The following is a 13,756-nucleotide window of genomic DNA, read 5'->3' as shown; positions in this document are numbered from 1 at the left end:
CAGTGGAACCACCACTAAGAAAGATGGCTGTTGGTTATTAAACTTTGTTAAAGAAGGTTGTTTTTGAAAGTGAGTATGTAGTAAATAATCTGCCTTGTCAGTATGCAAGCAAAAATGTTGTGAGAGCTAGCTGGGTAAATATTGTGTGTAGTATTTAATTATTATGACTAGCCAGTAAAGCCCATTGTACTCTTCAAAACCATATTACAAAAATTGATTATTTAGGTTTAATCCCAGAATAAAAGGGAAGGGTAAATTAAGAGTAAGAGACAATAATGGGCATGAAAGAAATGAAGGAAATAAGCAAAATCATCCTGAGAAATCTCTTGAGTCTTATTGACTTCCTGCAGAATTCTTCCTGCAGAATTCAAATGTTGCTTAAAGTGAAATCTGGGGTCTACTCAGAAGTGAGTTTTTTCAAGATTCTTACACAGTTCCTTGAAAAATCTTCAATTTTTTACATATGAGAGTTCCAAAAATTTGTTTTGGGTTTAGCTCTGGACAGAATTCTTGTGGCAACTTTAGAGAAGTTTAACTGCTCTTCAGATGCTACAAGGATGGATAATACTTTGTGGTATTGGTTACATAGTGTGGTACTACCAGTATTGCTTGTGAATATATTCTAATGATGGAATAAGAAGAAGAGCACCATCTTTGTATGGATTAGAATATTATTTCTTATCTCTCTCTTTCTCACACATGCATATACATATACTTATATGTATACACACCCACATGCACCCACACACTTTTGTTAGTATTTAACATTTAAAACTGATTTATACTCCTACAACATTGTGAATTCTGTTACTGCAATATACGCCATAGATCCCCGAATATTTTTTCTATGGGTAGCTTCTTTCAGATGCCCAACAGGCCTCAGCCAGAAGTCTGCATTTAGTGCAGGCAGCAACCATTTTGCATGCATTCAGTTGAAGGGGGCAGGGTGGAACAGGCTTGTGCAATAACCTGGAATGCAACCCCCTTGCAAATGGGGGGGTTGCCTGTACCGTCAGTCCCATGCTATGGAACCCTCTTCCAGCAGAGATATGGCAGGCATTTCTTGGCTTCAAGGTGTCTCTTGAATACTTTTTTTTTTATTCTGACAGGCCTATGCAGTTGTTTAAAACCTTTTGACTAGCCTGTCATTTTATTTCTATTTTTCATGGTTTTTCTATTTTATATTTTATTATACACATATTGTTGTACACCACCTTGACTTTTTTTCCATTGAGAGGGTGGTGTATATAAATGCATTTATAAATAAGTAATAACAAATCTCCCAGCTTTTCTACATATGGCAGCAATTGAGGCTAGTTGGTTAAACTATCCAACTTTCAGACCAAAGGCACTGAGCTGAATTCAGTTTGGATAGTATGAGGGCCACAAATTATACGAATTTGCCTCAGAGTGCAAAGGAAGTTTTCATTTGAGTTAGAAAGTGAGCCCTACTCTCCTTCAGTGCAGTGTTTACTCCATAAGACCACCAGTTCATCCCAGTCAGTCTGTTAAATGTTGGTAAAACTTTAAATGCAATGCATTTTTTAAATATTTCACTTATGTTGCAACCAGCTTACTGCCATCTTCTAAAGGGATTACCTCTTCTAAAGAGAAAACTCCTCCAGCATTAGAAGGGAGAAACAGGGTCCATTTACTGTAGTCACACGGGAGTCCCTGGAACTGCTTTAGAGCAGATTATGACAGGAGTGTAGTCTGAGTGATCCTGTATTCAGTTCTTGTGTTAGGTAGTGAGAAAAGGTTCCGCTGATAATTTGCCATTTAACGTCTGATGAAAATAAGTGGCTCTTTGACTCCAAAGACCTTTATAGTAAAGCTTCTGTGTTATGTTAACGTCAGCTTGGCAAGTCTTCCTGTGACCAAAATGTCGGTAATACTTGGAGAGGAAAGAGCAGGGCTGCCTTTCTGGGTGATCATTCAGCTGGCTACTGAGGAGACAAAATTGGCATCGTTTGTGAAAGGAAAACCTGTGGTTTCTCTTATGCTCTCCTATTGCAATGGTGGTGGTTGATCCACACATACAGACCCTTTAGTTTGGATAAAATACCGAAAATATAAATGCGAGCTAATTTTTACATATACCCATTTGAAGAACATTTTCTGTCATTATATTCAGTCTGACAGTCATCTCAGAGGTAGATTCAAAATACTTTTGACCTCATGGCAACGGTTAGTATAATTGTGGTTTATGAAACCTCAGGTTAAATCTAGGAGAAATCAAGTTGCTATGGTCTATAACAATGGCAGTTTGTTTTGTGTCATGCCAGGAAAGACTTTCTTGGGGAAACCGATGAGCATTTCATATTTAAAAGTGTAGCATGAGACGGGCCTCATGCTGTGAAAACAATCCATGCTGCTGAGGAGAGCAGAAAACAGGGATGTGATTAAGTTCTGAAGGAGCAAACTATCATAGCTGCCACAAAACAGACAACTAATAGAACACAGTAGCTTAAAAACGGCGATCAAATATGATTTACAAGTACTTTTATTTGACAACAGCTATGTTTTCATAGATTTGTAACCATTGGGGGGGAATAGTCATTTTTTTGGTCATTTATATTGTTTCTTACAAATTATAATGTAAATAACAAAAAGAATACATTTGATGTAATATGGTGCATCTGCAAGACACAAACTGGCTTTTTGCTGAGGAAGGCAAAATAAATGGGGATAGTTTTAGCTTTCACATAGGGATTTTAAGCCAAGCATGCACAGTTTTCAACTCTTTAAACCAAATAGAGTACACACCAGCCCCACCAGGGGCTTGTGAAACCTTTCCCTTTTGCTGCCTATCTGGGATTGCAAAAGCAGCAGTGTTGCTAAGCCCCTGGCAAGCCACAATTCATTTCTATGGGCTGCATTTGGTTTGTGGGTTGGAAACTTGGTAGGCTTGTTCTAAGAGGTTTGTTCATAACTCAGTTGAGAACCATTCTAGTATTAATTATTTGCATATTTGAGTACCATTGTGGTTCCCCCACCCAGAACGTATTTTGCTGTCCCCCGGTCCCCCAATAAAAAAATTAATTAAAAATGCTTTTACTGACTGCTCCGATAGATGTCTAACTGAGATACTGTGAAGCCAAAAGCTTTTTGTGCTCCCCCAAATGTGTCAATTCTTTTAAAGAAGTTGTTGTTGTTTTCATTTTTAATAATGTGTAAAAAAACACACAACCCTAATGGTATGCAGCCCCCAGAGAGAGAACTAAGGCCCTTGGCCCAGAAATGGTTGGTCACATATATTTTAAGGAATGTTTTAGCTGGTTAATCTTTTTTTTAACTGCTTGATTCATCAAATATAACTAATTTTATGTAAATATACAAAATAGCATGCTAATAATTATACATTTACAATATTATTTGAATTTAACTGTCCTGTCACCCAATCTATCTGTAATTAAACAATATCATTTCATTTGTTTAATAATTAAGGTCAACAAATGCCAAAGGATCCAATTGATTTACTACTTGCTAATGTTTATTTCTCCCCCCAAAACATATATAGATTCACGGCATTCTGTCATTCCAGTAAGATATAAACAAACTCTCATTTTAGGTAAAACTATTAGCACTTTGTCTACCTTTCTCTGGCCCTGATTATGTTTGACATTTCTTTCTCTTTAAAAATATAGTTTTATTAATTTCCAATATATAATGATTACAAAAAACAAGAAAAAAAATACAAAAACTAAATTCCAACTCTCCCACCTCCAGGACTAACCAATCTAGTTAATTTTGCCAAAGTCCAATCTGTGATTTGGGCAGCTGCCATTCTTCAGGGTTATCAGTAAAGTATTTTATAAATGGATGCCATATTTCAACAAAATCATCTACATCATTTGTATTATTCAATGCATGTAATTTCTTTTTCTTTTTCCTAATACAGCAGTAGACCATATATTCTGTTTTCAACGAGAGATACACAGATGTTCCAATTCTGTGTCACTAGTAGGCATGCTGCTACTAAAAGAAAAATCATTAGTTCTGTAGCACAAAGGTCAGATTTCCCTTATTTAAAAAATAGTTAAGAATCCCAAACTTGTGGCACATTCTGTACACCCATTATTGTAGCCTCTTTCCAAGATATCAGGACCGTTGCCCTTCTTAGAATGCTGCTAAGCAACCTGCCCATATGGGGATCAGTGTTTCAGAAAAAGATACCTGGCAGAACATCTATACCATGTTTGCAATTTCATGATATTGAATTACTTGTTATTTTTTATTTGTATGTTTGCATACTTTCATAATATTGGTGTGTATTGTATTGCTAAAACTGAAGAGCCTAGGGCTTGCTGATCAGAAGGTCGGCGGTTCGAATCCAAGCGACGGGGGGAGCTCCCGTTGCTCAGTCCCAGCTCCTGCCAACTTAGCAGTTTGAAAGCATGTCAAAGTGCAAGTAGATAAACAGGTACCGCTCTGGCGGGAAGGTAAAGGGCGTTTCTGTGCACTGCTCTGGTTCGCCAGAAGCGGCTTAGTCATGCTGGCCACATGACCCGGAAGCTGTACGCCGGCTCCCTCGGCAAGTAAAGCGAGATGAGCGCTGCAACCCCAGAGTTGGATACGACTGGACCTAATGGTCAGGGGTCCCTTTACCTTTACCGTTAAAATTTATTTTAATAAAACCCTACACTATCATTAAAAGAAAAGCCCTCTTAATATTTTCATTTCTTTTACTGTCACCTCCCCTAATGGTAAAGTTGGTGCCCCCATTCTCATAGGTTTGGAACAAAAATGGGAGCACCAAGAAGCAAGGTGAGAGCGCCAAGATTTTCAGAAATACAAAAAAGTAAATTCCCCACATCCTACAACAGCCAAATGTGGACAGAGCCTGCTTGTTGTAACACTAGCACCTACAGAATGTTCCATCTTAGTTGGAAAGGAAAAAACGTGTCGGGAGGGAATTGATTCGTGTGAATCCCTAACACTGTGGTTCTCAGAAGGTGCACCACCACACTGGTGCGACAGGAGAGGATGTGGCAGGAAGATTCAAGGACAATCAAAGAAACATTTAAGCATTTCAGTATGGTGTATGGTATGGTATAGTATAGTATCAAAATGTGTTTTATTTATTTGCAGAATGTGGATAGATATATTTTCAAAATGAGAGCAAGAGCATATGCTATGCTTCTACAGTTCTCCGTCACCTACTGTTGTGAACAGGAACTGTTCTTAGGTAGCTTCCTAGATGTGCCACGATCATATTATAAGGCAGCTGTGTTCTGTGTTTTGTTTTCCAATGTATATCTTATCAATGAAAAATTCATTGTGGCATGAGCAGATTTTGATTCTGAAAGTGTGGCCCAAAGAAAAAAGTTTGGAAGCCACGGCCCTCACAGGTCAGCCACAATTTTCAGCCACATTTTGCTGTACGTCCCACTAGAATCAAAATATTGTTCGTTAACAATTTTTTACCCAACTGGCATGTTTGTGTAGGTGGTAGAGAGTGTTAATGACAGATAAATAAATTAAAGTGACATTTCACAACTCTACATATTTCTGGATAAAGCAACAGTGTGTAAACTGCGTTGTTGCATGTTGTATCACATTCAGTTATTCTGATTCCATGGATTTTTATGACAGTGTTTAAACACTGAAAATTAATTGCATATGTTCCCATCTGGAGATAGATATATAATAACTCTTAAAACTATCATAGGCATGGAATGTTTTTGGCTTTACATTGTCCAAGAGTGTGATTTTTTTCCCTTCTCCTTTTTTAAACTCAAAGGATTTTTAGTTGCATATAAATTATAGGTTTCTATTAAAAATGTCACTTAAAAATATGGGCAGCTTCTGTGGCAAGAATGTATGTGCCACATACAAGCTAGCATTATACATTTGAATTTAGTGCCTGATTTTATTTTACAAAAAGTTATATTTTCTAAAAGTAGACGTTATAAATTTGAGAGACTTTCAAAGGAAGCCTAATAGGTGCCTTACCTATGAGCTTTAAAATACTTAATTGTCCTAAGATGTAATAATGAAACTGCTTCCATTTTTTTTTAAAAAAAATTAATTATCAGAAGTCACTGCTTTGAGCTGACATTCTGCTTTTCAAGCACATGATGTAGGAGCGCCTGCCTTAGGAGATTGCGCTTCTTGGGCTTTGTTAATAGTAAGCTGCCTTAGGTGAAGATTAAAAGCATTAAAAACATTAAAGTGCTTTTAAATGTAATGTGCCCCCCCATCTCCAATTGTACAAATTTTCAGGTTGCATTTGTGTCCCCCTTTGTGGCAGCTCTACATAGCTATGATTCTGCCAAACGCTGTAGTTGTACCCACCTTGTAGTTCAGTGACTTGATTGGAGGCAAAATGGGATTTTATTTTATTTTATTTATTGCTGTGGAATGAAAAAAGGAGAGAAAGAACAAGGAAACCAGGGGTGCCAACCTGGTTTTCAGGGCAACCTGCTGATGAGTTCTGAGTTTTGGGGTAATTATTTAGTGGTGGTGCAAAAACACCCTGTGTAGGCTTGGAAGTACTTCTCTCCCTAGGCTGAGTTCTAGTGAGGTCACAACACATAATTTAGTCATAGGGAGGAAAAGACGAAAGACTGGAGGGGGGGGGGTTGTAGCAATAACAGACACAATCTGTTATTGGGTGAAGAATTGCTGGAAGACAGAAAATTAACGTGGAGATCCCCTCCATGTGCACTCTGGCTGTCGTTTGCTTGCGGTGGAGGGCAGTTCAGTGCCTAATTCCTTTATTTTTAAAGTGCTGGGGCTTTAATCTGTGTGGGAGACGGGCATCACTCTGTCGGCTTTTCTTCTTAATTTTCCATGTTTGGGGAGGGGTTCATTCTCATTTCTCAATATGCCTTCACACTCTTCAGCCACAAAATGGAGCCCATGTCCTTTAAATAGGGAGGGATTGAGCAGTCTAATTCTGCAGCAGTTTTGGTTTCGCTGGTGCTCAGAGGTCTGCCCTGTTCTCTCTCTGTGTGTGTTTAAAGAACGCATTAAAACCCCGCCTTTAAATTGTATGGATTTTATACACGTTTTTATATAAAATGTGCATTTTTCAATTATTTTCAATGCATTTCCCCATTAAACTATCCATTTTGTGCCTTCTATTTACATAAAATATGGATTTCTGTACACGCTTAGTAAACACTGAAACCACATCATTAAATCTGGCAAACTGTGTAATCGGACTGCGAAGTTGCGTGGCTATATCCCTCCCTCCCAGGTGAATAACGACACAGGACACATTCTTCGAATTAAATGGGCATAAAGGCCACAACTTTATTGGTTACGGATGTTGAGCGGTATTGGCTTAGGCATTGGATCCTAACCACTATATCTGACCCCCAACCCGGGTGTTGGAGGTCCGTGAAGGGTTAACCAGCAAGGTCAGCACCCCTGATGCTGATCAAGGGGAACTGCCCCCGTGATCACCATTGGGGCGTGGCTTCGGCCCTGACCTCCCTAGGCTTCGGACGGGACCACGCCCCCGGAAACCTTTAACGGAATACCCTTCCAATGAGGGGCAGGTGATGGCGCTACCTCCCCTTTTAACCTTTATTGATGTTATCCAGTGCCTAACCGTCAAAACCAAAGTTGTGATGAATTGCTACGAGGTAGGTGAAAAAACCCGATTTGGCTAGTCCAAATGGGGAAAAAGTCCTACCAGGCCCCCCAGCCAACTGGGACAACCAACCGGAGTCCATAGCAAAGTCAATAGCTAACCTAAAGGGTGGGCGGGCGGGAGAACCGATGCAGTTGGGGGCAGCGAAAGGAGAGGGGGAAGGATTCCCGCCGTCTCCAGTTAAAGGGCTGTTGGCCCCTCCCCTCAGCCGACCGGATTGGTCAGCCACTGGGGAGAGGCGTCAGGAAATCCTCCAATCGTAGCAGGCCTAACCAATTCCTCCTCCGTCCCTACCTCTAAAGGAGTAGTGGATATAAGAGTTGTGACTCTTTCCAACTTGCCATGTCGCGTGTGGCTAAGTCTCAATTCACCTTCTCCACCTGAAGCCATTTGCTTGCATAAACTTTCAGTTCCTGTTTCAATAGGAGCATTTATTATTTGTTGTTGTTGCCCAGTAGGCCACAGCCATTGGGGTGCTGGGCTCTGCCCCTGCCCCACCCACTTATAAGAGTGCCCTGGGGGGTAGGGGATGCCACTGGTGGTGGTATCAGGTATCGGGTGCTGGACTTTTAGGACTTCCTTAACCCTTGCAATATTATTAAGATTTCATTTCCCTTCACAGGTGTATACAATCGGGTCATGTTGACTGGACGTTACATCAGCCTTGCTCAGTGTGAAACCAATTGGGCAAAAATGTCCCAAAATTGGTGCTTGCTAAGAAAAACAGGGTGGGGCAGCATTTGTAGGAGATAATCAGTGGGGGGGGGGTGAAGCTTGATCCTAACAGCACCCATTGGTTCTCGTAGGTTACTTTAAGTCATAGAATTATAGAGCTGGAAGGGACCCCAAGGGTCATCTGGTCCAACCCCCTGCAATGCAGGAATCTCAATGAGATCATACATGACAGATCCAAGCTCTGCTTAAAAGCCTCCAAGGAAAGAGAGTCCACTACCTCTCATGGGAATCTGTTCTACTATCAAGCAGCTATTACTGTCAGAAGGTTCTTCCTGATTTTCCGTTGAAATCTCCTTTCTTATAACTCCATTGGTTCAGGAAAAAAACAAGCAGTCCATGGAGTCTTGCTGTGAGAAAAAATGATTTGGGGAGCATTTCAAGGGGAACATCAGGCAGTTAACCATCCTCTGCCAGTCTACACTTTTGTACCGGAGCCAAACTATCTCACACTATTCACACTTTTTAAATTAAAGGTATAGTTAATACCAGTTCTTATTTTAAAGGAAGAATGGCCATGTGGGGGCATTTATTACATTTTCCACCAACCCCCTCCCTGGCTGCTATTTGTGCTCGTAAGATCCTGCAGTGTTAAAATTGAAGAGCACAAAATTTTCAGTGGGAAACTAGCACAAGATCTCAGTCTAGATGGGGGAACTGCATGTTTGCCTGATAAGCTGCAGTTCTTTTGGAAAATACAAACATGCGCACACACACACAAACACAGGAGCTCTCTTTTTTTAACTGTTTAGGAAAGTGGTGATCTTTAGTGCTTTATAGGCTGAGATTGGGAATGCAGTGGAAAGGTTGTGCAAAATCTGAGAGAAAATCTAATTGAAATCAAGACTTTGCATCAAGTAAATATTCATAGGATTTTACTGTAAAATATGTAAAATTGTAATTGAAGACACAGAATTGAACTAATTTGGGGGGGGGGTTCCTATATTTTTTCATAGAAGATCCAATTGATTACCTTGTCATATGATTAACAAGATCCTGCATACTGCAAAATACTGCATTTGTTTGGTTTTCTAGATATGTAAAGCAAACCTGCAAAATTGGGTTTACTGTGATTGCTGTGTTTTGTTTTATTTTGTGAGGTTTGGCAACAAATGGGCTCATGCTCCTATTTGTAGTAACTATGGAAACTTTAGAAGCACTCTCTTTCTAAGGCTGATTATACAATAAAGTGCTTAAAGTGTTGGTCGGATTATGGACTTCAGAATATGTTCAATTTTCTATCTGTCTTTTGGGTAAGAACAAGAGGGTAATGTGAATATTAATTGGGGACTCTCTTTAATCTCTCGTGACACTTAAGTCTGTATAGGTCTGCATCCAGCCATCCAGAAGTCTCAGGCTCACTCAGCATGTTAAGAGCAATCATACATATTCATGACTCTCAATTGCAAGAGTGCACTTGGAAAGGAGAAAGCTGTGAGCAAGCTACAGCACACAAACCTTCCCCCGCCCCCCCCCCCAAGCAGGCAATATACTGGTAGTAGGAAAAGGGGGATCTGACAAACACAGATACCATGTGACGCTTTATAATTTAGATCATGGATTTGTTTTGTTTATAGCACCTGTATTGTTCAATCACACTCTGCGGCAGTATACTTTAATTGTAATTTAATTTTAAGATCTCTCCCCTTGCAAATATTTGAAGACACTCTTAATTAGCAGGCCAGTTCATGAAGCTGATCTTCTCTACATGGTGGACTTTTTTTAAAAAATTAAAAGTTTATTGACATAAACACATTCAGAATACAATAAACTTGAAAAGGCTCTGTTAAAACACTGAGAATCCATATTGATGTTTATATATTGATAACCTGCTTTCCCCAACCCTTTGTTTAGTTACTGAGAGCCCCTGTTCAGGGCCCCAATGCACTGGACTGGAGCAGGGTTGCATGACATAGGCATGTCCATCAAGAAGTGCCTCCATGTGTCTCCCATACTGCTGGTGTTTCAGGATGGGGCAGAACTGGGCTGGTTAAGGATCTGCTGCCATTGTGATGGCAACAAGTATGATCCATCCCTCCTTCATGGCACCAACCCTTCCACCCCAGCCAATATGTCCGGTGGAGCTGTGGATGGGACAGTGGCTCCATCACTCTATTAAGCCCTGCTGGATCACTCTCTTATAATTAAAACTATATTATTTGGTACTCGTGTTTATATTGTGGGTGCAATAAACCCTTTTGGATTGTCCTAACATGGCAAATATCCTCAATGGTCTAATTTTTCATATTAAAAGCAGACAATTGTACATTGCCACCAGCTTTAAAGAAACAACTTCCTAGCACCCTTTCTTCCAGAAAGCTATACTCAAGTCAATCAAATGCTAATAATGTGCTGCTGAGTGTCATGTGACCATAATTAGAATCTGTGACACTTGGAGATCCCATTGATCACTATCCTTTTCTGCCAAGTTGACAATATGGTACAGCTCTCCGAAAGGTCTTCATGTTCTCTGTGTGGGTTAGTGAATAAAATCGGTGGAGCTCTGCTTCAAATCTGTTCTTGAATTAACATATCTCTGGTCATAAACAGTTGTGTTTCATGCTTTGGTCTGAGGTTGTTAAAGTGAATTCACAGTAAAAATAAGTAGTCTGGTATACTCGAAGATCCAACTTCAAACTAGGCATTTCTTGTTTGTTAAATTTATATGGGATACACAGCAATGATCCATGTTGACCAACACTTCTCCATACTTTTCTAGTCTTCACTCTTTTGACTGGTATTCTTGCCACACCCAGACTCCAGACAGCTCTGCCTATGCCCTGCAGGTGAATGGCCATGTGGAACTTAGCAAGAAACTATGAAGGATATGAGTAAATTATGCACAGCTTTCTCTTGTATGTGAAGCTACACGTAGCAAATAATTGGTGCCCTGCAGGCCTTTTGTTCTTGCATGGAGAGTTGGAATTCCTTGTCTCCTCTGTAGGTGTTTTTGAGAGCAATTACATTTTGTGACATAACACCTTGCTTGCAGCATTTAAGCAAATAGTTTTAATGGAATGCTCAGGATGTAGTTTATTGATGGTGATGGAAATTATTAAACCTGGATCTAACATTTGCCTGAAACTTTGCTTGAAGGGAGACCACCATGAAAGAGGAATGGATCATTGCAGGCTATCCTAGCCCCAAGTGTCTTTCCAAAACCAGTATTTATAGTTTGGTGACTTTAAAAAGGTAGTTCATTTTTCATTTTACAGAAGCAACGCATGTCAAGAAATAACTAAATATAAAGTACAACCAATAATGATAGAACGTATTAAAATATGGAAAATACGCTTGCATTGTCATCTTATTCGCCACTGGGAACACAGTTCTGGACCCAACAGGCTATTTTTATGTTTATGCTATTTAAAATGTAAGGGTGAGAAAAGATTTTGGTCTGGATGCATTTTTCTTACACGTAATTTCCTGCATGAAAATCATACTAGGTTCATGTTGAATATTTTGGTCACACCTTTGATTTTAACTACAGGTGAAACTCGGAAAATTAGAATATTGTGGAAAAGTCCATTTATGTAAGCAATTGTTTTCATTAGCTATTGGAGTTTAATATATGAGATAGACTCATGACATGCAAAGTGAGATATGTCAAGCCTTTGTTTGTGATTATTATGGCGTACAACTGATGAAAACCCCAAAGTTGAAATTGTTAATTTGGGGTTCTTATCAGCTGTAAATAATCATCACAATTATAACAAATAAAGGCTTGACATATCTTGCTTTGCATGTCATGAGTCTATCTCATATATTAGTTTCACCTTTAAGTTGAATTACTGAAAGAAATGAACCTTTCCACGATATTCTAATTTTTCGAGTTTCACCTGTATAATTCTGTGCATAGTCATGAGAGCTTCTACTTTGACCTTCATAGGAGTGGCAAACATGTACAGTAGCTGAGTACAGGACCATGGCCTGCTTTTCTGATATCTGTGAACCGACATTCCCTTAACACAGACTTTTGGGTGGTTAAAGTGACTTATGTAAATGACAATATGGATTTAATCAGTCTGTTTAATTTATTGAAATACAAGTATTTGTAACATGTGCCCCATAATATATACATTAACTAGAAATAAACATGGGATAAATTCCTTAACTCTTTTCAACAGTTGTAAGCCAGTGGGCAGTATACACAATCCGCAACCTCACGGAACAGAATGAAAGAAACCAAGAACTCATTGCACAGATGGAGCAGCAGGGCCTGGCTGACAATTCTGTCCTTGAGAACATGGGATTGAAAGTTGAGAAACAAGATCAGAAGTTGATTTTGAGATCCAGTGGAAAGACACCACATCTATAAGCAACTGCAGGGTGAATGGTTTTCATCTGTTTTGTTGTAGATACGATACCAGTGTGGTATAAAGTGGACACTCAACCAGATTGTTGCCATTATTTCTTACCAAAGTCAAAGGTTAATTTTAAACCTTCCTAGATTGAATAAAATGTTAGTACCAAATAAACTGCAAATCCCAAATTATGGATACCTGGCTGATAATTTTTTCACTCTTTTGTTCCATTAATTAAAAAATACTGTGTATCTACCAAACTAATTCACTGCTGCTAGATGTCTGGAGGCAGTTGGAGGATGGATGGCAGCTTACAGATTGAGGTTGCATCCAGACACGACAGAACTAATTTTCTTGGGGACAGGGTGTGGGTGGGTATGGGGGACTCCCTGCTCACAGCTGTCCATTGAGGCGCTGGTCAATTCTCTGTCCAGGGCGGCTGTCTACCAGCTCCATCTGGTACGCAGCCTGAGACCCTACCTGCCTGCAGACTGTCTTGCCAGAGCGGTGCATGCTCTGGTTATCTCCCGCTTGGACTACTGCAATGCGCTTCACGTGGGGCTACCTTTGAAGGTGACCCAGAAACTGCAATTAATCCAGAATGCAGCAGCTAGACTGGTGACTGGGAGTTGCCACCAAGACCATATAACACCAGTCCTAAACGATCTTCACTGGCTCCCAGTATATTTCCAAGCACCATTCAAAGTGTTGGTACTGACCTATAAAGCCCTAAACAGTCTCAGCCTAGTGTACCTGAAGGAGCATCTCCACCTCCAACATTCAGCCCAGACACTGAGGGTCTTCTGGTGAGAAGAGAAGTTACAAGGAACCAGGCAGAGGGCCTTCGCGGCAGTGTGCCGTCCTCCCTCTGGAACGCCCTCCCATCAAATGCCAAGGAGATAAAGAACTACACAACTCTTAGAAGACATCTGAAGGCAGACTTGTATCAAGAAGTTTTTAAAGTTTGACCCCCCCCCCTTTATATTTTGCTGGAAGCCACCCAGAGTGGCTGGGGAAATCCAGCCAGATGGGCAGGGTATAAACAATATTATTAGTATTCATATTTTCATCTAAAGCTGCAAAAAAGGAAGCTCACCTCCAAGTTATGAAAAGGTGG

General features: G+C 40.0%; 1 protein-coding gene across 1 annotated transcript in view; it reads left to right on the top strand.

The window, feature by feature from the left end:
- ATXN10 (ataxin 10) overlaps positions 1-12,834 on the top strand; it is a 69,766-nt gene extending 56,932 nt beyond the window's left edge. The window contains exon 11 of the mRNA XM_033148023.1: positions 12,463-12,834. Coding sequence (XP_033003914.1) covers positions 12,463-12,653 — 191 coding nt within the window. The 3' untranslated portion in view covers positions 12,654-12,834. The remainder of the gene's footprint in view (positions 1-12,462) is intronic.
- The last annotated feature ends 922 nt before the right edge of the window (positions 12,835-13,756 follow it).

This window comes from Lacerta agilis, chromosome 5 (genome assembly GCF_009819535.1).
Source record: "Lacerta agilis isolate rLacAgi1 chromosome 5, rLacAgi1.pri, whole genome shotgun sequence".
NCBI lineage: Eukaryota > Metazoa > Chordata > Lepidosauria > Squamata > Lacertidae > Lacerta > Lacerta agilis.
Note: the sequence above shows the minus strand (reverse complement) of the source record. Positions and strands in the feature narration are given on the sequence as shown.